This window comes from Anser brachyrhynchus, assembly GCF_964034855.1.
Source record: "Anser brachyrhynchus genome assembly, chromosome: 11".
Classification (NCBI taxonomy): domain Eukaryota; kingdom Metazoa; phylum Chordata; class Aves; order Anseriformes; family Anatidae; genus Anser; species Anser brachyrhynchus.
Window position 1 is genome coordinate 13632901 of NC_137706.1, and position 22580 is coordinate 13655480.

General features: G+C 40.7%; 1 protein-coding gene across 9 annotated transcripts in view; it reads right to left on the minus strand.

Annotated features, from left to right (window-relative positions):
• ARNT2 (aryl hydrocarbon receptor nuclear translocator 2) overlaps nt 1-22580 on the minus strand; it is a 107396-nt gene that overhangs the window by 23842 nt on the left and 60974 nt on the right. For all 9 annotated transcript variants that reach the window (XM_080607440.1, XM_080607439.1, XM_080607442.1 and 6 more), the window contains 6 exons: nt 22063-22128; nt 21524-21609; nt 12668-12744; nt 10466-10600; nt 9522-9596; nt 3170-3321 (listed from right to left, as the gene is read on the minus strand). In XM_080607440.1, coding sequence (XP_080463566.1) covers nt 3170-3321; nt 9522-9596; nt 10466-10600; nt 12668-12744; nt 21524-21609; nt 22063-22128 — 591 coding nt within the window. The remainder of the gene's footprint in view (nt 1-3169; nt 3322-9521; nt 9597-10465; nt 10601-12667; nt 12745-21523; nt 21610-22062; nt 22129-22580) is intronic.

Genomic DNA, 22580 nt, shown 5'->3' on the forward strand with positions numbered 1-22580 from the left:
ACGGAAAGCATCAGTCCCACAGGCATGGCTGATTCACCCGGCAGGCTGCCTCTAACAGCGACCTGCGCCAGCCCTCTCCGAGACAAAAATAATCTTGAGGCTCAGGACGACCAGAGGATTCATAACTGCATGCAGTGGAACATGCACGGACTTTGGTGTTTACAAAAATGAAAACATCAAGATTTCCACAAAGGTCAGAAAAATATATTTTGTTTACATATATAAAGGCTTAAAAAAAATCATTTGTCACCATGACAGATTATTTCATTCAAGCACTACCCTGTGTAGCTGTTAAATGAACATTAATCAAAATGATTATTTCTTTTTGGAAATCAAACAGCCCCAAATACACAGGAAGATGCGGTTGAATGGGTGACTCTTCTTTTCAGCCGAACACAGCACAAATGCTAAACATTAAATGCTTCATTTCTCCAGGAAGTTTCTCTTGGATGACTGCACCCAAGAGAAACTGAGAGTTTTTTTTTCTCTTTTTTCTGCAAGGAACTAACTGAACATTTGAACCTAATCTTTCATTATCCTGTGCACCAAAAGCAGATTTGGAAAGTTGACTAAAGCTCTAAAGGAAAATCCATAAAACAGAAGAAAGAAGAAAAGAGGGGAAAAACAGGAAAAAGAGAAAAGAAAAAACAAACAAAAAAATCAGCTAATACCTCCACAACTGGAGCCATCGCTGCCCTCTACAGTCTCGTGTTTGGGAAAACACTGTTCACCGACCACCACAAAGTTAGAGCTATTGCCTGTACAGACACACAGGTGTACACACTGTGGCTTTAAACTCTTCTAAGTCAAAAACTGATTTAAACCTAGTTCGATTGGGTACGTTGTCTTTTTAAAATTGCATCTTGAATTTTTTTTTACTGCCTCAAACCTGCATTTTATGGAGCTGGCTACGTTATCTCAGGGATAAAACCAAATCTGTCTGTGCAGAACTGCCTCCAGCTGCGCAGGGGAAGGCACCTCTGCTTGGTCTCCATATGAAGCACTTTGACGGACCCGGAGCATCGGATGCTGCTGTGAAGCATTTTGCTGGATCTGGAGCATCGGATGCAGCCACCAACATGCAAGGATGGCCACGCATGCTGGGGCTGAACAACCAGCCCTAGCTGGAGCCGAATGAGGCAGAAATCAGCAGTTACCATGCCGAACAACGCCTCTAGGAAATCAAAGTTCAAAACATGACCCCCAACGATAAATAAATCCAGAACCAGGCAGGAAGAGCACTCCATTACAGTGAGTCCTCTCTGGACATCTGTCTGAGGAGTGTGAGAGAACAGGGAGAAAAACAGAAACAGTCTGAATAACGCATTCTTTCTACTATTCAGAAGCAGACGTCTAATGGGTTTTATCTTGCCATAGGACGAGAACATTTTCAACACTACAGAAAAGAGGGAACATCCTCCGTCAGGGTAGCAGCAGGCAATTCCCATATTTGGGCAACATTGCTGGGTTGTTATTCAGACCTAGCAAGAGAGATATAACAAGAGCCAGAAGCTGGCACAACCCTGTTCATCTCAGCAAGTGCTGTGATGCCAAGCTGCACAGTACAGCGGGGTCTCGGAAAAACATTCCCAGAGTAAACACGACATAGTCTGCAGTCCCGCTCTCTGAGCTGTGGACTCCTGGGAACAAAGCACAATTAAGCCATCCTAGGACAGATTGCAGCAGTTGCCTTTTATTTTTCAGGCCTGGTTTTGCATATATAAATCATTTTGGAAACAAATATGGGGCAGCAAAAACGAGGAAATATCTATTTTGATTCATAGCGCAGACAGGGATGATTACCTGTCTGATTCCAGGACACGCTTGTTTTCGACAAACTGTTCGGTTGTTTAAACACAACTTTTGGGGTACAAAAAAATAAGCAAATTGATTCTGATGATGGGTTCCAAGAGACTGAAGGCACTGCTCTTGTAGCCCAGGTAGGTGCCATGTCCAAACACCTTTCTTCAGGAGCAAGTCAGGGAACACACAGACACATACTAGCTTTCTAGTAGTTCAAATGCCAAAGCCCCGGGAGGCTGGTTTTACAAGTGGAGCTCTCAGCGTGCATCTCCACTAGTAGACTGCTCGTTCAGCACTTTCAGTCTGACAGGTTGAGATCTTAAATCCAATAATTTCCTCTAAGTTAAACACTTGGCAAAGAAAGAAACACAAGAAACAACTCTGGTCAGACCAGACACAGATCTTGTTTTAGCAATAGATTAAGTTTATATTGGAAATAAAAAAATATTTATTAAAAAACGACAAAAAAAAACAAACCAAAACAAAAACAAACAAACAAAAAAAAAAACACAAAAACCCCCACACCTAACAACTATAGAGCAACAGCTTTATCAAGACCAGATCAGCTTCTGCAGTTGCTGGCTTGGAACTCAGGAGGTTCCAAAACCTTCTCTGCTCAGTTACACCGTGACAAACCCCTGATGCACTCCTAGCATGACTTTTCTTTAGAAGCAGCTCCATCAGCTGCAGAATGAAACACCCAGTAATTCAACAGACTTCTAACAGATCCAGTGACAGATTTTTGAAAGTATTTATTCAAAGACAGGATGATTTCATTCCCCTCATCATATAAGGGGTTGGATCTATCCCCGTACTTGGGGATATTCCATCAGATCTCAACTGAATAGTAGGAACCCTTCCCACTTTAGCCTACTAGGAAATCACATCACCAGCTTTCATAGGCTGTAAGACGATACCTAGGACTACCTAAGGGTATGATCACAATGAACAAGAGGCAGGAGTGTTGATAACTTGTGTGCTACTTGTTAACACGGACATAATTTTCTCTTTGGCTAACAAATGAAGGCAATATCATGACAGCTGGTTGGCTGCTGGAAGCTCTCTGCTAGTTTAAAAAACCCTGGATTGAGATCAATGGGTTTGCTGAATGACATAACAGATAAGTGACGTCTCTCCTGGTGCAGCCAGGCCCTGGAAGCATTGCAAGATAATGACACAGAGAAGCAGCTATGCTGCAGGATCTTATAATGCAGAAACACCCTACTACAGATTGCAACAGCGTCACAAAACGTGGCTAGAAACAGGCTACCACAAGAATCTGAATGTGCATTTACACTGCTAACAGCAAAAAGTAATGCTTCAGTTCTTTCAAAACCATGTACGTGAGCAGCTGAAAGGCACATACTTCACGTTGGTGTTGGTGCAGATGATGTACTCAATCTCGTCAGAGTAAGGATTCTGAAACGTGAAGCTGCTGGTTCTGATCAGCATCCACTCCCGGTTTTTGGTGCGAAAACGATACATCACAGACAGGACTTGACCTTTCAGTTTCACAACCTGCAAAACCATTTGGAAAGGTTAATAAAAGGAGATTGCTACCTGCTGTGCAGATGAATAGTAAACAGCAGTAACTGGTGTGTTCTGAACTTAAATTACAGAAACCCATGGACACAGCAGGAAAATTCTTAATTCAAAGAAAATAACCAAAATCTGATTCATGTTTGAAGTTATCTCCTTCAGAGTCAGCTCCCCACGCTTTGTTATGTAAAATGTCCTTTCCAGCCTGCGTATAAGCAGAACACAGATTCAGGAACCAACAGGTTGTGCTGTTATCCCAACAGGGAAGCTTTAAGAAGGTTTTAATGCAGAACATTTATCAAGAGAGATGGACAGAAACCATACAGAGGCATCTTTTAAACATTTATGTATATATGCGTATATCATAAACTAAACATTGCAGCTGAAATAAAAGTCCACAAAAATTTTTTTTATAAGGTTGGCTATCTGTTTTTCTGCTTGGATACCTGGCTATACGATTCATGTGTGACATAGCAAACTATACAGTAGCATCAAAATTTAGGACAGTATTTTAAAAAAATTAATAAAATATATATATATATACACACTTAGAAACTGCATATGGCTGTTTTTGCTTTTTTCCCTACAAACATTACAAGCCTGATAATCTTTACCCTAGTGCCTAAATCTTTCTTCAGATCACTAATATCTGATCCTGAAACACTCTGAGCATTACCTACTGAGTGCCTCTACCTATCAAAGCCTTCTGTATCCATGGGGATTCTGACATATATTTCCCTGCATGATTTAACTCTACCATTCCTCCCCCCTGGGGTGTGACATCTTGCCACACAAAGCCAACAGAAGCCCTCGGTCACCACAGTTTTGGGGCCGGCTCCTTGACACGAATGGAAACTGATGGTGGGTTCTGGGTGTTAATTCAGGGGTAGCTGAGCAGCAAACATTTCTGTGGATTCAGCCCTTTTGGTCTCAGGGCATTAACCTCTGTCAGAGGGGCGGGCAGACAGCTCGGGGGCCCTTTCAGCCATCCCAGCATGACTTGGAAGACGTCATGAGTCATCTTTCTTGAGCGTTACTTAAAGGCAGAACCACTCCAAGACAAAAGACCTCAAAGTGCTGCTCAGGACAGCTGTGTTTTCTGTTGCCAAGACGAAATACCAGCACATGTTTCGGACTGCAAGTCTCTCCATATTATAAGTCTCTGTCTTCATATTAGGAAGCAGCAGTAGGACATTGCTCACCTGATGTCACATCCTGACACAACTCCTCAAAGAGCACTGCACTAAGTCAGGGTTACTCAGAGATGGATTCTCTCTCAAAGTGTCTGTTCGTAACTCCACTTCGGAGAAAGCTTTAACATACACCCTGCCCTCGAAGCATAAGAACAGACGCACCACGCAGACTTCAAGACACACAGCTAGCAGGACCCACAGGCTATTTTTAAGAAAGACTATCCAAAAAAAGCCTACCAAATTTTAAGTCCCTTTTCAGAAATCTCTGTTCAGTGTTTTAGTCTGGCACCTAGCTAGGGTTCTGCTAAGCATCTGCTCCCTTATATCTCATCTCTTCTTTTCACTGCCTCTTCCTAATGATAGCAAATGCCTTAAAAAAATAATCCTTATCTTGTGCGCTTGTTTCCTTATTATAAGCTTTCCTGTCCAAAGGCTGACAAGTTCCCTTTATACCTTATTTTTTCCAACAAATGAACTGGTAACAGTATTTAAAAACAGCATTTAAATTGCCCGAGATAACACAAAGATAGGAGAAGAGATGAAGAACAAGTTCTACATTTTGTCAAGAAGCAGTAAGAATGAAGAAAAGCAGTTAGAGAAGGGTAATAATTCATAATTAAAGGCATGAAAGAAAAAGTATGGGAAAATAATTTTACCTTTTTTTTTTTTTTTTTTCCAGGGAATGATAACTAATTAGAGAAATATTGATGGGAAAGACAAAAAGAATAAAAAGCAGAGATACCCTTGATCTGTCTGATGTGTAGATGAATTTTGCTATGTGGAACAGACCCAGGAAGACCTTGCTGGGATGGTAAAGATCAGGCAATGAGAACTCCCAAAGAATACATAGGAGCCAGCAATTATGTTGGAAGGAAACAGATACATAAAGGGATAATCATAGATGTAAAATAGACAAAAATGATTTGTCTCCAGCAAAAAATAATTAGCAGTGCACAAAGCTTCAAATGTAGTGGGAATTAAGCATGTGCTAAATTAAACTGCTCTTAGGGGCATAGTTGAATATAAATGAATTTACCACCTACTAATGGTTAAGTACAAGTTGCAGTGCTTTGCTGAAATGAACCTTGAAGATTACTTCTGCAATACCTAAAGTTATAACAGACCATTCCAAAAGAAGTAATTTAAGCTGATAAATAAACTAAAATATTCACTAAAATAGTTTCAATAATTATACAAAGCTAATCAGAGCTCACACATCGCAAGGAAAGACAATTTTGGGGGAAATTCCGTATCTCTGTATTTGAAAATAAACACGCCACATAATAAATCAAGTGAAAGAGCATCCATGAGTATATAGCAAAAAACCTATGATGGCAAAGTGAAACACTTTTGGCTTTCACAAGAAGAAAGAATGAGCTAGTATTTGAATGGAGAGAGCAGAGAGAATCCATTTTAATAGCATTAATGAAAACAGAGCATCATTCTTTGCTTGGACAGCATACTTGCTTATAACTAAGTCAGAATTTAAGTGTCTGGCAATAACCAATTCAAACTTTGGCCTTGGTAGCTGAAGTTTCATTGAAGTCAACAGTTGGGTACCAAGAGAGAAATTTCACCTCGATTCTCTCAGTATGATGGAAAAAAAACAAAGGCTTTGATGGCACCAAAGATGATGTAATAACGAGTTATCTCAAAATAAGTAACGTGGTTCTGGTCCCTGGGAACTCTGGAAATAAATGCACTTCCTCCAAACTTTGAGGCCTGGATCTTTCTCTCTCTGACAAGCATGGATGAATTTAAGAAGCATGCTCAAAACAATACCTGCACACTGGCACTGTAACTGCATTGTATGTGTTATCTAATAATCCTGGGTTTAAGTCAGAAGAAAACTTACATGGTTTCAAGTCATTCAGCTGGCACTTACCTGGGATATCTGTGTTTATTTTTTATTACTTTTCCACTAAGCTACCTCAGCTGGGCCTCAGGGAAGGCCTACTGCAAATAAATGCCACATCTTGTTGTGGGTTCTTAATCATTATCCACTATATTCCCCATGAGTAGTTATCTCAGCAGAAACCCACTATTTACCCTGTGTCTTTATTGACAAGCAATCAGGTTAGGAAATGTGCTCCGATGCATCTCGAATTGATCAACTAGCTACAGGACTAAACGGAAAGAATGACAACAACAACAAAAAAAACAACAACCTTTTAGAAATGCCTGGAAAAGTTCTAAATAATACTAAGGCAAAGGCCTTTTATTTTTAATAAATGCTTTTGTAGTTCGAGTTCAGTGAGCAACATTCTATAATCAGCAATTTTCTACCACCACACCCAGGGTAAAAAACACAGAACTTGTGTAAAAGTGTCTAATCTGAATAGCATCCGACTGGATATCGAATAGCTGTATTCTGGATCCTTTGATACTAAACTCTATTTGTTGATCTTGGCCTTGAGAATATCTCATTCTGGCCTGATTTTCCCACCCTGATGAATGAATTTATCTTCCCAAGGAAGTAAAAGCTTTGAGATGGATGCTGGCAATTGACCAAAACCTGCAAACCCCGCCCTCCTTTCCTCCTCTATTATGCACCAACCTGGTTCTGATACTGCCAGCAAACTAGACACGTCAAGTTTTCAGGAGGTTTGAGGGGAAAAAAAAAGAGTTTACTGGAAATCACAGTTACCTTTTTAATGAAAAGTCTTGTAAGGCCAAACTAACAATAATAAAACAAACGGCAATGATCTATTGTTCTGAAGTCTGAATAAAGCAAACATTAATTCTGTAATAATATATAAAGCACAGAGATCACTGGTGGGAAAATCGTGAACTGTCTTAAAACAGTGCACACAAACAAAATAGAACAAAAAAAGATTCAAAGCTAATGTTTAACCTTTACTTTCTTACATTCTTCAGAAATAAAAACCACCTGGTGCATAGCTTAACTGTTTACTTCAGTCTTTTATTCCATGATTGAAATAACAGTCCAGATCACACTGCTACTGTACTGAACAAAAATATACAGAAAAAGGAATCGCCTGCTAGAGAAACAGCACGATATTTTCATAGATTGGACACAGGTCGAGTGAACAGGAACTTTCACTTCTAATTTGCTCTTTTTTCCTGCTGTCTTTCTGCATGACCTTGAGCAAATCATGGAAGTCCCCGATCCAGCAAATCGTTTATGGACATGCCCAGTACTGAGCAGCGACAGCCAAGTCCCCAGCAACTGACTTCAGGGAAACAGCAGCAGCCCCCTATGGCCCAAGTGCACTCAGTGAGCACCGAGTCATTAACTGGCATGTTAGTCAGTCAGCCTTCCTGAGCCCCAGGCAGCACTCAGACAATCACTTCAGAGACAGATATCTGACATGGTACTATCCAGCAGCATTCTGTCACTGTCTCTTGCATGAATTAGTGAAATCAATCATTTGGGCTTTAGTGAAAAACAGCATACGCATTCTCGCTGCTTTTCTTGCACCACTGGTGCCATCAGGCACGGGCTCGGGGAGCTGAGCCATCTGAAAGCTAGTCCTATGCAAAATTGAGTGGTCCTTTGGGTAGCCCACCAGGCAAGGCCATCTGTGACAGTGTCAGGACAGTAGGAAGGGCAGGGAGGAGGTCAGGGAGGACAGAAAAAGGGTGGTAGGACCTGACTCCTGGTAACAGGATGCCACCACGTAGGTGTAGCTGCAGCATCACATCCATGTGAAGGTAGGGCAGAGGAGATGACTGGGTGTGGTAAGATATTTCAAGCATCCAGCTCTCAGATGCTCCTGCCTGTGAATCAACACCTTAGAGTTAAAAGGCCTTTAGCTGCTGTTTGAATTTGATCCTTTCAAAGGCCACAAAGGCCACACGGATGCCGAGTGCTCACACACTTGTCCAGTTGAGGGTGGTGGTGATGGTGAGAAATAGCTCAGGAGCACTGGTATCTTCCACTATACCAAACTTAAGACCATAAGCTGAGTTTCACAATCCACGGAAACGGAACGCCATTCTGTTATTCTTCCCCAGAGAAGTTTTTTCATGCTCCATTTTTGCATGCCATGCCTGACTAAATAGTTTCGTTTAAAAATCACTTCATTTCCATGCTTCACAGCTGAAAACACAACATCTAGCACAAGATGGATCAACAAACTTTGGTTGAGCTATAGGTTGTTGTCAGAAAATCTGGAACCACTTACATCATCTGGATCTCAGTAATCAGCTAAACATGATACACAACTCGTTCTAGTGCACGGAGGGAAGGCACTGCAAAGACCAGCAGTGAGCAGAGGTCTTGGGGAAAACACCCCTACTGTATGTCCCAGATCAATTTGAAACAACAAGCGTTACAATGGAATAAATGCCTCTGTTGATGTAAAGTGGTGTAACTCCCATAGAGGATATGAAGCGTATTATCTACGCAAGCAGAGAATTTACGTCACAAACTATATGCAGGTTTAATTTTGAAAATCATTGAGTTTCAGCTAAACCTGTTCTCACTGAAGCCGCTGGAAGAGCCTCGGGAGGAAGAGAGTCAGGTCCACTGCTGAGCAAATTTAACAATGCCAAACTGTATCTGTGAGTATGTATCTATACATTGCTTTTATATTCCCCTGTTAAAAAATCCACAGTATTACAAATTAATGTAATTACTTTCAAATCAACAGCCCACCTTGTTGAAGATAAATAATTTTGGTTACCACTTCACACAGGGGGATCTACACAGGCATCTCTGAAGTGAAAGGACAGCTCTAACTGTGCAGCAAACACTTGGTTAACTCTTTGTAAAAAGAAAACAAAATATATAACAAGGTGATTTATTTCTGAAAACAGAGCCAACAGATGCTGAGCTTAAGCTACTGTTTATGCAGCTTTACTGACTGCCTTAACTGATTAACAGGCTGTTTCATATCTTGCCAGTTCTTCCCCTGGATAACAGAAAAATACCTTGAAATGTAAAATAAAAGCTATTTCTCTGAATGAAATAGTAATAAATAAATAAGTCAAAGGCAAAAGAAAATGAACAGGATGCAGCACCTGTTGGAAACTCTCTCTCAAATGGCTTTGATCTTCAGGATGGCAGAATTCTAAAATGTCTTTCCCCAGAAGATCCTAGAATAAAACAAAGCTGTGTAAAAGACCCAAACCACAACACAAATCCATGGGCAGATCTGTAAGTAATCCCTAGAGCCACTAGATCCATCATCCTCAAAGGGACTACTCAATTAATCAAAGATGAACATAAAAGCAAGGTTTATAGGCATCATGTCCTGCATTGTATTTGCCCTGCTGCACAGACACATTCATTTGCAAACATATATTGATTTTTTTTTAAATACCTGAGAAACAGTGTCTTGAAGAGACTGACATCCTCTACAAAAATACATTCTATGGCACTATTTTTTGTAAAAACAGTCATTATAAAGCTACCTAAAATCAAAATAGATGGAAAAACAAATTAGCAAGAAATGACTTTTGCCTGTAAATTGCAACTGCTGAGTTATCTGAGGGAGGGCTGTGGCAGTCAGAAGCTCATTTATTATTCTCCTCAGTTCAATTACTAGCCTCCTACTCAGAGGAACAGATGTAAGCCTAAAGGAAAGTAGATGCCATAAATGATCTTCTCTTACTTTACAAGAGTCTAGCAAAAGTTAAGATTTACAGAGCTAAAACTCTCTCCAAGCATTGTTAAACTTTCTGTCACAGTATGTCTTCATTGGCTAGCCATGCAAGATTTAAAGCATCTTGCCATTTGGATTTTAATCAGATCTAAAAGGGATAAGAAGATATCCCCCATACAAAGGGGAAAACCAAATTTTACAGAAGCAGAGACAGCAAAGAAAAATGAACATCATTTATTTCGCAACATATGAATCGTCAGCTACAAATATTTCATGTTTTGCTGCTTTCGTTTTTAATGTGCAAACAGAATTCTCTTTATCAGGTCTAACCAGTCTCCGCATTGACAGCTGCTCACTGACCTGGGGCTGGTAGCCAATGACGCTGATGCACCTGGGGTCGACGAACGTGATGACTCCATCAGAGTTGTGCCTCGACAAAAACTCAGTTGGGACTGACATGCCATTCATGTCCATGCACACCGGAGAGCTGGTTACCTACGACCAACCAAGTCCACAGCATTTAGTTCACAGAACAGCAACCTGAACTCAAATTTGGTAACAACGCTAAAAAACAAAATCTGTTGGCAGACTACTAACTGCTGAGAAAGTCATATATAAAACAACAGCATGGGTGTATGACATAGAACTGCCTTTGTGCTACTTTGCAGTGCAATTATCTCACCCCATGGGACTTTCCTAGGCTTAAGAGCACAGCAGGAAAACAAATACATCAGAAGTTTCCAATAAGGAAGGAAACAGTCAGGATAGAATACGATTGGATTCATCTCACTGTGTGGGACCACACTGAAGTTAGGCATCTTGGTTCCTGCGCTTGCCGACCAAGAACGAGAGCCTCCCCGAGGACAAGTCAAGCCAGCCATTTTAGGATGGGAAGGTCACTCTTTAGAAGAGGCCAACTCATTATCCGTAAATGGATCTAAGACTAGCTCAGACTAAGCATTCAACTTTCAGATAACCGCAGTCAGGTGAGATGAGCCTCACCTGAAACTCCCAGACAACCTGACCAAGTTTTCCACAGGCTGCTGTAGGTTATGCTAGCAAGGGGCTGCTAGCAATGGAGAGAGACAGTTCTCCTGTAAACGCTCCCCAAAGCTCATCAGACAGAATGAAGCACTTCCAGCTCTCTGCCTGAAACCTGTGCAATCAGGCCACTTCGTTTCCATTTGTTCCTGCTGGGGCTACAAATGAGACTATTGTTTTTCTTATAACTTCCAGAGCCAACGAGGCTAACAAGGTGCCAACGCACAAGGAACAAAATCTCATTTTTTGCCATCTTGTTGCAGACTTGCCAGTTAACTGTATGCAAGATTTCAATTTACTGTTACAGAGCACAGCTTTTCATTCACCTTAACTCCTTTGCGATTAAACCCATCCCCGGAGCCTCCTCTTGCCCTCCCTCCCATAGCCCTGCTGGCTTCTGTAATCTAACAGATGTTTTGACACTCCACATGTTACTAATGCAATTTTCTCGGAAATAGTTTTTCTTTGGCAGCTCTAACATACGAATCCCCATAACTTCCTTCTCTCCATTAGTGGAATATATTACCCCTGATTATAAAAGTATGATTAACTTCAAAAACATCGTGCAATACTTTTGTAGGTCTGCCATCACAACAGAGACACACTCTGCTGAAGTGCTGACGTTGCCAGTAACGTGGAGGCTGTGCGCCTCGACTAAGGCAGGCTTGGCACCTGTGCTCTACGAAAGGGTCCCTTCTACCCTGCAAGGAGGAGTGATGCCATCCTAGCATATGGCAACGAGTGCAGGCCAACAAGGGATCATGCAGGAGGCTCAAACACATTCGCTCATGGCAGAATTCCCACGCTGCAAAGCTAAAAACTAGCTTTCCTGCTATGGTGAAGGAGATTCACTGCAACTGCTCCAGATCCAGCTCAGAACTCTCACCAGCAATGGGCAAAGGAAGAAAATATAACACATCGGTTGCAACAGTCAGGACAAAAAGGCAGTAAAACTTTATTCTCACAGTTCCCTCAGCTGGCATCACCTCTGAATGCAAAATACAACACATGTTGAGAAAAAAAGCCATTAGATGTTAAGTGCTTCTTGACTGCCTTATCTTTACCATTCTCAAAATAACTCCTGCAATTACCTTCCTTCAAGTAATTGATTAACCAGAAAGAGAGGGCAGGTGAGAGAACAGCAGGGAGCAGACTGCTGTTTTTGGGAGCCACTTAAACCTACCATCTGCAGCACCTGTACTCCCATGGTTCTCATCACCCACAGCATTGCAGCCCCACGCACCCTACAGAACAGCAGGTCTACATGTGCTCATGTTCCTGGAGCATCTTTGTTGCTGTTGTTGGGTTAAACATACGTTTACCAAAATCACGTTGTCATTGCTCTGTCGATGTATTCTAAGCAAGCCACAGACTGCACACAGACATCAAGGCACTTTATGCTTTGGAAGCATATTAAAAGCTATCGTCAAGAACCAGAACTTCGTGAAAATCCTTTACACCTAAACCACAACACTGATTAAGTGTTCAGAAGTAGTTTACATAAGGAAAGACTGGCATTACCTGAAGCCTTCCTATTGCCACGAGGCAGTATTTACTACCTTGTCCCACATCAGCGTCTTCTTCTGGTATTGTCATTCCTAAAGTAAACAATAACAAATACTGTTATAATTAGGAAACTGGGATGAGCAGAGATGCTGCTGGCCTGGTTCTGTGCTATTCTAGATGCTCTGAATCATACCAAGTGACCTTATCACCTTCTCTAGGATTCAGACATTATCTCTGGGTTCAGATCAGATGATCCTTCTCAGTTGTGCTCGATCCTACACATCTCAAATGCAAATACAGCAAATACTGCAGCAATATTTCAGCTGCTGAAGAGAAAGCAGGTACCAAAAACTCCATGCCGCACTGAGATGGGCAACAACATTTCCATGAGTACTGCTCCGCAGCATGTTACTGGAACCATGTTGTCACTTAATATGGTCAGTCACCGCACACTGCATTCCGTTTTCTTTGTGAATAATCTTTTATCAACAGCCTTAAAAACAAGGCACAGCCTAGATTATTCATGACCTTCGTGCTCACATTTAACAGCCGGTTTTACTTTTTTCTATAATGGACTAAATCTGGGTCGTTACGTTGAAAGACTGAAAAAATGCGGATGCTTAGCTAACAGTGCATGCCTCAGTTGTGTAACAGGAGTAACTACTATAAACACAGGAATAATTTCAAAACATACATGTGTACTGTTTTCCATCTCAGTGTTTCACAAATAGGAACACTCAGATTAGCTCTGTTTGCTCACTAGCTGGCTAAACTTTTAGTAAGGCTATTTCCCAACTCAAGTTTTGAGATACCAGTTTCCTATGAAGGATTTGAAAAAAACATCTCCCCATAGTGACACTGATGACTTACTTTATGTGATTTGCAAGCTCTTTCACAAGACTTTTCAAGGAATTCAGTCACAACAGGCAGTGAATCATTTAAGATGCATTTTTGGCTTTAATGAGATTCATCGATGAAATCAATTGCAAAGCAGTTACCAATTATGAAATAACAGCCACCTTATTCTCAAAATTTATAATTCCCCACATAGGTTAATCTTTGGACCATGCAGAGGATGATGGCACACAACTGTTTAAAATGATGCCTCTGAAAAATGGCAATAAATGCTAGTAAAGGAACTGAATGAAGGAGTTTCTGAATGATGTATTTTGTATCAAAAGAATTCAACCCTATCTATCAATTTCTAAATATCATTCTACAGGTATTTTTCAGTTCTTACTGTGCTATACAACAAAACAAAATACGGAAAGTATGGATGAAAACATGTTTTTGCATATATATTTATCATGATCACAAACTTTATTTGCAACAAAATTCACAGTTTTGGGGGCTGACCTCATTTGCAGCCACCAACAGCTAACTACGATACTTCCAAAAGGGATCTCAAGAGGCTTACAAAGGAAACGCACTATTGTCCCTTCTAACAAGTGGGAAATTGAAGCACAGTAAGAAATTTCAACATCACAGAAGAGAACTGAAAAAAAGGCAGAAATCCTTTGTCTTTTACACAATGATATTACTATCCATAGATAAAAATTTGGCCCTAAATTTAGCTTCTAAACCTACGCAATATCCCTCAACAAAAGTTAGGGAACTTGCTTTGAAATATTTTCTTAGGAGTTGTGCAAAAATATCAAGATGGCAATATTTGACCTCAGGAATACACTTCAAGAAATCAGTCATTAAACACAGCAGTTAAAAGTAACACCGGGCAGAATCCTACTATTTTTCAATTTTGTGCTTCTGACCAAGTACCTCCACTGAACCACGGCTTCACCTGACTGGGGCCATGTAAAACATCCTTGAAGCGAAGACAGGCTGCACAGACACCTCCTGCGGGACTGCGCTGTGCTGCCCGCAGTTTATCGGGTCCTTCGGGCAGCTAAATCACAAAGCATTGCTTTGACGTTTCACACACCACTATTCCAGTCTCTCTTTCTTCACCCACAAGGCAAACCATGAAAAAGCCTCCAAACATAAGCCCCACGCTCTGAGGGAGCAGCGTATCACCAAGTGCACAAACCACCGACGTGAAACCACAGCTAAGAGAGTCGGATTACAGAATTATTTTGTTTTTCTTCCTTGCTGTGTTTACAGAGTTATTTCTTCAACACAAGGCCTAGTAATTAACTAATGACAGCTCCAATATGCAAAAGAACTGAATTTGGCTGCCTCTTAAGAAAAAAGAAGAGAAGATTGTCCTGAAAAAGCAGCATCAAACACAGCAACTAAAAATCCTGTCCACTTAAGACAGGATTTTGGCAGACACATGGCTGCTTGATCACATACATGTGGTGGGTAGGGAAGGCTGAGCTGCTGAACCTAAACGCAGACTCCTCCACGTGACCAATTTTCTTTTTAAATAGGTGTAAAATGGTTAACTGAGGATTGTATAACGCAGTTTGCAAATGGAATCCGACTCTGTTTCATCCTACAGAGCTGTGAGTGGAGGGGTGAACCGAGAGCATGACAAATTAAATGATGTGGCAGAAGGAACACGAGGATGCTGACTTTGATGTGAAAGGAATGCAGCAGCGTACAAAACAACCACACAAAGAAAAAAAATTGGAGAAACAGGAGAGAGCTGTAACACTTTGGCTGGAAGACTGCAGCAGGGACTGCACGCCTCTGGGGACATCGCTCAGCCCTGAGCTCCACACCAGGGAAAATCCGTAAGTTCAACTGTCAGCCAAAAACCCAAACATCCTAAAAGCCAGCGCCTGAAGTAACGGCGGTTACGCTCAGACAGCTCGGTAGCAGAGGTCTGATTTCACTGATGGTGGGTGACTCGAGATCCTGCCACCTCCAGAGGATTTTCCTGGGGGATGCTTGGGACTTCTGAGAAGTAGGCCACTTAAACACAGAGAAGCGTGTTCTTAAGGAAGAAATTTTAGACCTCCTGATTGGAGAATCTTAACCAAAAAATCTCTTTTAAATGGAGTTTTCCATTTGGAGAGGACAATTTTGAAGTATGTTCCTGTGTCCAACAGCAGTTTCAGTCACTTCCTTAGCGGCACAGTGCATTGAAATGACAGCAAGGACACCCAGCTGGACGGCTTCCACTTTGCACAATCCTTTTTCTGCAGCTTTCAACAGCACTTTCCTTTTTAGGAACTTTGTACAGGCTTGCTACTGCCCAAATAAACTCAAAGCAACATAAACAATCTCCAAAATTAAACCAAGCTAAGAAACACCATTTTTGATGGATCTCAGTGCTGGCAAGGGAAGGTGTTGATCTAAACTTCACCTTTTGTTAGTGGTTTTTTTTTTTCTTTTTCTTTTTTTCAAGATGGAGTATATTTGGTCTCCATAACACACTGGAAAAGTTATTAGTTGGTTTATCCCACAAGACACACTATGAATAAAAAACAACCTGGCTGGAATTAATCAATACACGACCCAGTAAAGTACTGTCATTTCTCTAGAAGTGCCCAGGGCAAAAATATGCCAAAATGACTGTCCACTTGTCTGCAGTGTAGGGGCTGTTACTGATAGCACTCCACAGATGGAAGTTATTTTCTTACGACAGACTTTGTTAGGACAGGTTTGTGTAGCTCTTAACAAAATGTAACATTGCTCTTTAAGTTCATCAAGCACCATCAGCACCACCAGAAAAGTTCCAAAAGCATGCAGGAGAGCGGCCATGCTGCTGACCTTTAGAAGACATGAACAAAATAAACATACATCAGTTATTCACATTCTTTACATGTAACCCTGACAGAGGCTTTATTTCTCAACACCAAGTATATGCTCCCCTCGAATAATAAATATAGTGCGATGCTTGTTCAAGTTAGTATCAACATTTTACAAAGCTAAGCCTGCAACTGAGCATCACAAATAGAACACTGTGCTGTTAGAGGTTATATTTAATTTCCAAGTGTCCTGTGTGCCAGCAAACAGTTTCCCACAGGGTAATGGCATGTGTTTATGTGGACATAAGGAACTTTTTAGTTTTCCCATTGAGCTTCCAGTTGGCTCTAACAACAGAAAAAAACTTCATTTTCTGCCTTCTTTCTCTGTCCTTCTGCCCCATACTTTCTGCGAGACACAGAACTGTGTTAGTGGATTTGTGGTTTCACTTCACTACACTCAAAAATAAATCATTTATGAGTATTTAGAAAGATGTAAGTGAGTGCCCAGTGATCTCTAGCAATCCCCTATAAATGCCTATCTCCATCAGAACCATTACTGATAGAGTTATACGCCTGTGCGTGAAACTGCACTGCATGAGATTATTTCTCATACACAACAGTGGAAACTGTGGATATTTACAGCATACCAAAGAAAATGATTGTGAAAATCCCACTAAAAGCTGAGGTTCGTTTTTTAAAAAACAAAGCAAAACCCAGAACTTTAAAATGACAGCAGTGCAAAGAATATTCAAGCAACTATTTTGTTTTGTATTGGAAGAGGGAGTACTCTACACAAACGTCCAGATTCCAGCCAAAATTTTAAAATAACCTAACAGCTTTGGCATGCTGTGGTTAAGACGTTACCGTAAGTCTGACTTGGAAGACCAAACTGTTTCTTTTTTAAGATAAAAAACTAAGGAGGAAAAAAGAGGAAGATTTCAACATTATTTGAATTCAACATTATTCTGGGACTTTTTATTTGAAGCTTTTGAAATAAGGATCTATCTAAGCCTTTTCTTCACAATGTTTTCTTCTGCAGGTCCTGTTTTTGATTTACAGAAAACTAACAACATCTTGACAGACTGTATCTTCTCTCTCCACCAAATATTTTCCATCAATTGTTACGGCATGAAAATAAACTATTAGGAAAATATCATATGGACTACATAAGATTAATTTCCTTTCAGGAATAAGATGCTCTGAGAGGAAAAATTTGTAAAGTAAGTACTTGCTTAAGTTTAAAACCGAACAACCAGGAAAGGGTCAGCACTTCTCAGTTTTGTGACTGGTTATGAGCTTGAAGCATTCTCTGGGCTAAGAATCACACGGTCTTCTAGCTGGGCTGCCTCATGGGAAACAGGGGGACAAAGCCTGGAGTTGGTACACAGCCAGTTTCAAACAAGGGGGCTTTTCATCTCATTCAAAATAATGCAACACTGCACTGTCGTTACTTATTCTAACATACACTCCATGTAAGAAATGAACAACATAACAGGTTGGAATGTTGATCTGGAAGATCTGAATCCCCTCACTTCCACACAAAACTTATCCCGATGCAGAGTCTATCTGAGGTCAACTTAAAATTTGTGAGCGTATGGGTGTGCAGGTGTCATACGCCAGGGTTTGTACGTGCACTTAAAGCTTTACCCTTCTGCTGCAGACACAAAGGACAATGAACAGACCAGGAAAACACGCAGCCTGAGCAGAGCCACCCCTCCAAGCAGCTGTCTTCCCTCTGTGGTTCACTCAACCAAAGGCAAACCCCACGGGATTAAGGGAACAGTCAAAGAGCACCTTCTGCAGGGGAATGCACAGGGAGCACAGCCCGCAGCTCTCCTTGGTCTGCTCTGCTAGGAAGGAGGCAGGTGCTGCCCACGGGTCCTGCCTGCTCTCTGCGCACTTCTGAGAGGAGGATGAGGTATGATGCTGCTTCTGTTTTCTCTTCCGTCCATCATACAGTGAAATAGGCACTACGGGCAGCCTGCCAATAAGTAAGTGAGCCTTGCTGCTCCATAAAGGTGAGAAAAAAAAGAAAAAAAGGCTAGATGGGCAGAAGTGATTTCACACTGACCACAGACATGAGACAAAACAGAATTTGCTTTCTGTTTTAGAACTCTGAAAAAACAAGCCCGATCCTTAAAACATGCCACCACACTGATGACAGCTGTTTATAGTTCATTTGTTTTCATGTTTAAAATATTCAAATTACCTGAGCGATTTAGCATAGATTACTCATAGCAGCAACTGTCAAACCTTTGACCAGCTGGTCTATCACATTAACACTGATGGTGCAGCAGTTCTTGTCTTGGCATTTCTGCATCACTACTGCTTGTGTGGGACTGAAAAAGAATTAACACATTGGCGACGGACATTGCAATACAACCCAGAAAGAGAAAATACTGGGTGCTAAACAAATTTAATTAAGTGCAGATTAGGTAAATTTGCTAAATATTTGCTACTTTCTTTATGAAGTATGCCTTATGTCTTAGTTGCATAATGCACATGCCACATTGCATACTGTGAAAGAAGAAGATACAGAGTTTATATTGGAGTGTCCACTTGGCAATTGAAAAATAAGTGAAAATGATACTTTCTACAGCTAATTTTTAAAACTGCTGACATTTGGCACAAACACATTTATTCCCATGAATGCAGAGATGATGAAAAGGCCAGGGGCTTGTTAATTGCTACCTGACTTGAAAAAAAGTAATTTTATTACAGGGTGGAAAAGCTTTAGCAAATTCGATTACTTGTGCAGTTATTTCATTTGCTTTGCACATTATGGTTGAATTACCGCTGGAAATGAGAACAAATGTAGTAATGTTGCCACTGATTTACCCAAATATACTGGAAGCCAATTCAGCCTTTAGATATTCCCGTTCAGCTCCTAAAGACACCGTATACATGATAATCACCAATACAAACTGGGTAAGACTTGGGGGTGAGGGCAAATAAACAGTCATGAAAGATGTCTCGATTCTGTACTATATGCCCTGAAAAAGGCACTGAGGCATGACTGTGACGAGTAACAATCTGGATGGTAACATAAAAGAACACTGAAATTCCACATATGGCTCTTAAAAAGACTAGAACATCCCTTAGGACTGTGCTACAGTTTGGAGGCATTAACGTTGTGGAGGAGCACTGGGATATCATAGGGGAAGCACCATGGGATTTTGAGGAGAGGAGTAATAGAAATGGGATGAAATTCAACATTGCTAAATGCATAAGCATGCACTTGGGGACCAATAACTGCCACAGACAGCAATAGAAACTGGATGAAACTTCGTATTACGAAATCAGAAGATCACACAATTCACAGCTATTTTTGTTATAAACTGGAAGATCTTGAGTGACAACAACTGAGGAAAAGACAGTCTGGTATATATATTAGGTGACTTAAGATGCCAACAGGATGCACCATATAAAAGAGAAACAGACCATATCATATACTGCCAGTCAGGACAGGAAATACCCTTTTCATTATATATCACTGCAGTATCATCTGGAACAAGACTCTATAGCTCTGGTGACCCACATTTTGGAGAGTGAAGTTAAAATGTGAGTAAGTGCAAAGAAAAGAGTACATAGTAAGAGTGGAGATTAGAAGTGGGATGGTTTAACCGAGCAAAGTAAAAGCTGACAGGATATGAATTCCTTCTCGAAGTGCACCAGAACACTGGAGACAGAGACAAGAAAACTCCTGTCTGATCTTACGTGAAATATAGTCCAAGAATACACACTGGCATAATCTTCCCATAAACTATTGAAGATGAGACTGGAGAGGATGCTAAGCATGGGACAACTGTGTGGTTCTGGAGGAGCTGGAGTAGGGGAAAACACCTCACAGCCCTGAAGCATTAGGACTCTAAGGTTTCAATACTGTACAGGAAGCTTTTCATTTGAAATGAGCGAGGATCTCCAAGAAATCTCATTTGACCTGCACCTTTCTGAAGAGACATCCGATATATCACAGCTAAATTTACTTACGCTTGGGAATACCAACAGAAAGGTTGACCTCTTTGTGGAAGCAAACAAAAATGTTTCATTTTCATAGAGCAATTTACATATACTGTTCTGTTCACTCTTCTGGGATTGAAATGAAATTGGGACATTTTGACTTCTACATCACGCTGAAGTGTATTAAATCCTGTTAGCAATAAGAGCAGAGGTTTTCACTGTCTGCATTGTGGTCTGAACCAGCACAGATCACGTGTGATATAAATTAGCCCTGTTCTTGGCTGCAAAAGTTACAGACAATGTCACAAGCTTCAGTTCTGTACTATTTTAAACATGTATATTTGTTTGTGTGTACTTGTGTGCAAGACGAAAATCACTGGTAACTGAACTATTATATAACTTCTGAACTACAGTTCAGCAGGAAATCAACAAGAGGTTTACGCCTGTAATCTGCACACCAGTGTACAGACTCGGTGCAAACTACTTTTAGCATTCATCCCTGCATAAATGTGATTTATGCTTGTGGTATACAACCGCAAAAGGGCAGGACAACTCACGGCTTGATTCATGCCAGGTGCTGTCATATTGCAAACAGCGCTCTCCAACTACTGCAAATGCCAAGGTCAGCCAGCCCAGTTCATGATGATGTCTGGATGAACTCCATTGTCTCCTCTTTGAATTTTTCCAATGTAAATATTCCCATGTGCAATACTAAGTTACAGAAGGTAAACGTTTTCTCTGTAGTTCAAAGAAACACATCAAGACTTGTTTCTCAGAAAAACAGCCTTAATAGAGAACTTATCACAAACGCTGAATGTTCTTCACTTCCACCACCACTTTGAAGTGAAGACCTATGCACCGAAATTGAAATTACACATTTTCATATGTGGGTTCTTGCAACTTGGTACTTAAACATAAAAGCACTAGTTGGTGTTTTGTAGAGGTACAAGCACTCTGTGTTCACCTGCTTAAAATCTGGCCATTTTTATGTGGGCTATCAGACTGAAAACTTTTGGCTTCAATTGCTGTGGTCCCACGTTAATGACAACTCCTACAGCACTCCATGGCAATAAAATTGAGAAGGGTTTCACAGGGAACAATGGGGAGATTCTGAGAGTGTAACAACTGCTGATTGCTTGATATCAAAAGCTTCTCAAGATCAGATAGAAACTGGCTCTCTACCAGCAAATGGATCCTGAGCCATGTTTCCAACTCCCTCTGCAGACAGTGCGCTGCATGCCACATACAAGGTACGCACCTGCTGGTGGCCATGCCTTGATATAGCCAGTGCAATGGACAACAGCATACTGTGCTTCGCCTTCTTTTACTGGGCCAAGGCCATTCCTAAATGAAAAGGAAACACAAAAACATCACATTGATTGACATGCATTATAGCTTTACATTTTAAAACTACTAATGATTTATCGTTAACTTTAAGTTATATTAGAAACAGCCAACCTAGAGTTTTGTACAACATCAGCTCTATTACAATGCTATTCAAACCTTACCTGTTTTCCACAATACTTTTCAGAGAAATATAATGAAACCTATTTCAGATATGGTGCTGGTTAAGACAAATAAATTGAGTGACTTGCTAACAGCTTGCAAAAAGATCCAGTGACTCTGCCACGGCTGAGCTGAGTGGCAAGCTCTCCTCCCCTGTGACCCAGGGCTACTTCACACTTTATGCTAACGCAGATGTTTGTCCAGGTAGTACTCTTCAGCTGAGCATCAGACCAGTGGAAAAATGAGAGTGCTTATGGCAACTGACTGTTGCAGTAAATTAAGTAATAGTACCTGTATCTTTTTCTCATGGTGGTTATTCTGTTCAGAGGTAAATGATCCAGAGGAGCATTTCCACACCTAGAAGTAAATTCATATTTGAAAGGGCTCAAAAATGAACATAAATACCTAAGATGAAAATGCATTTTAAGATTTCTATTAGTATGCATAAATAGACCATAATGGATATTTATTTCTGACAGGAAGTCCCAGATACATGTTTTCTTAGAACTTGCGAGTTTCACAGCTCAAGCTTTTTGGGTATACTACAAATATTTTCTCTATGTTATAAAGAAAAATAAAGATTCCCTTCCAACCCCCCAAACCTAAGGACTATTTGAAACAGAAATTCCAAGAGTGGCTTAAGAATAGATACACTTCAAGATATAAATTACAAAAAGGGTGAAGACTAGACAAGAATATAAGTCAGGTCCCCACACACCGACACAAAAAAATCTCAGTGTATTAGTAGCTTTCTTGGACAGAGCATTACAACTGCCACACACCAGCTATAACATTGTTAGATATTAAAC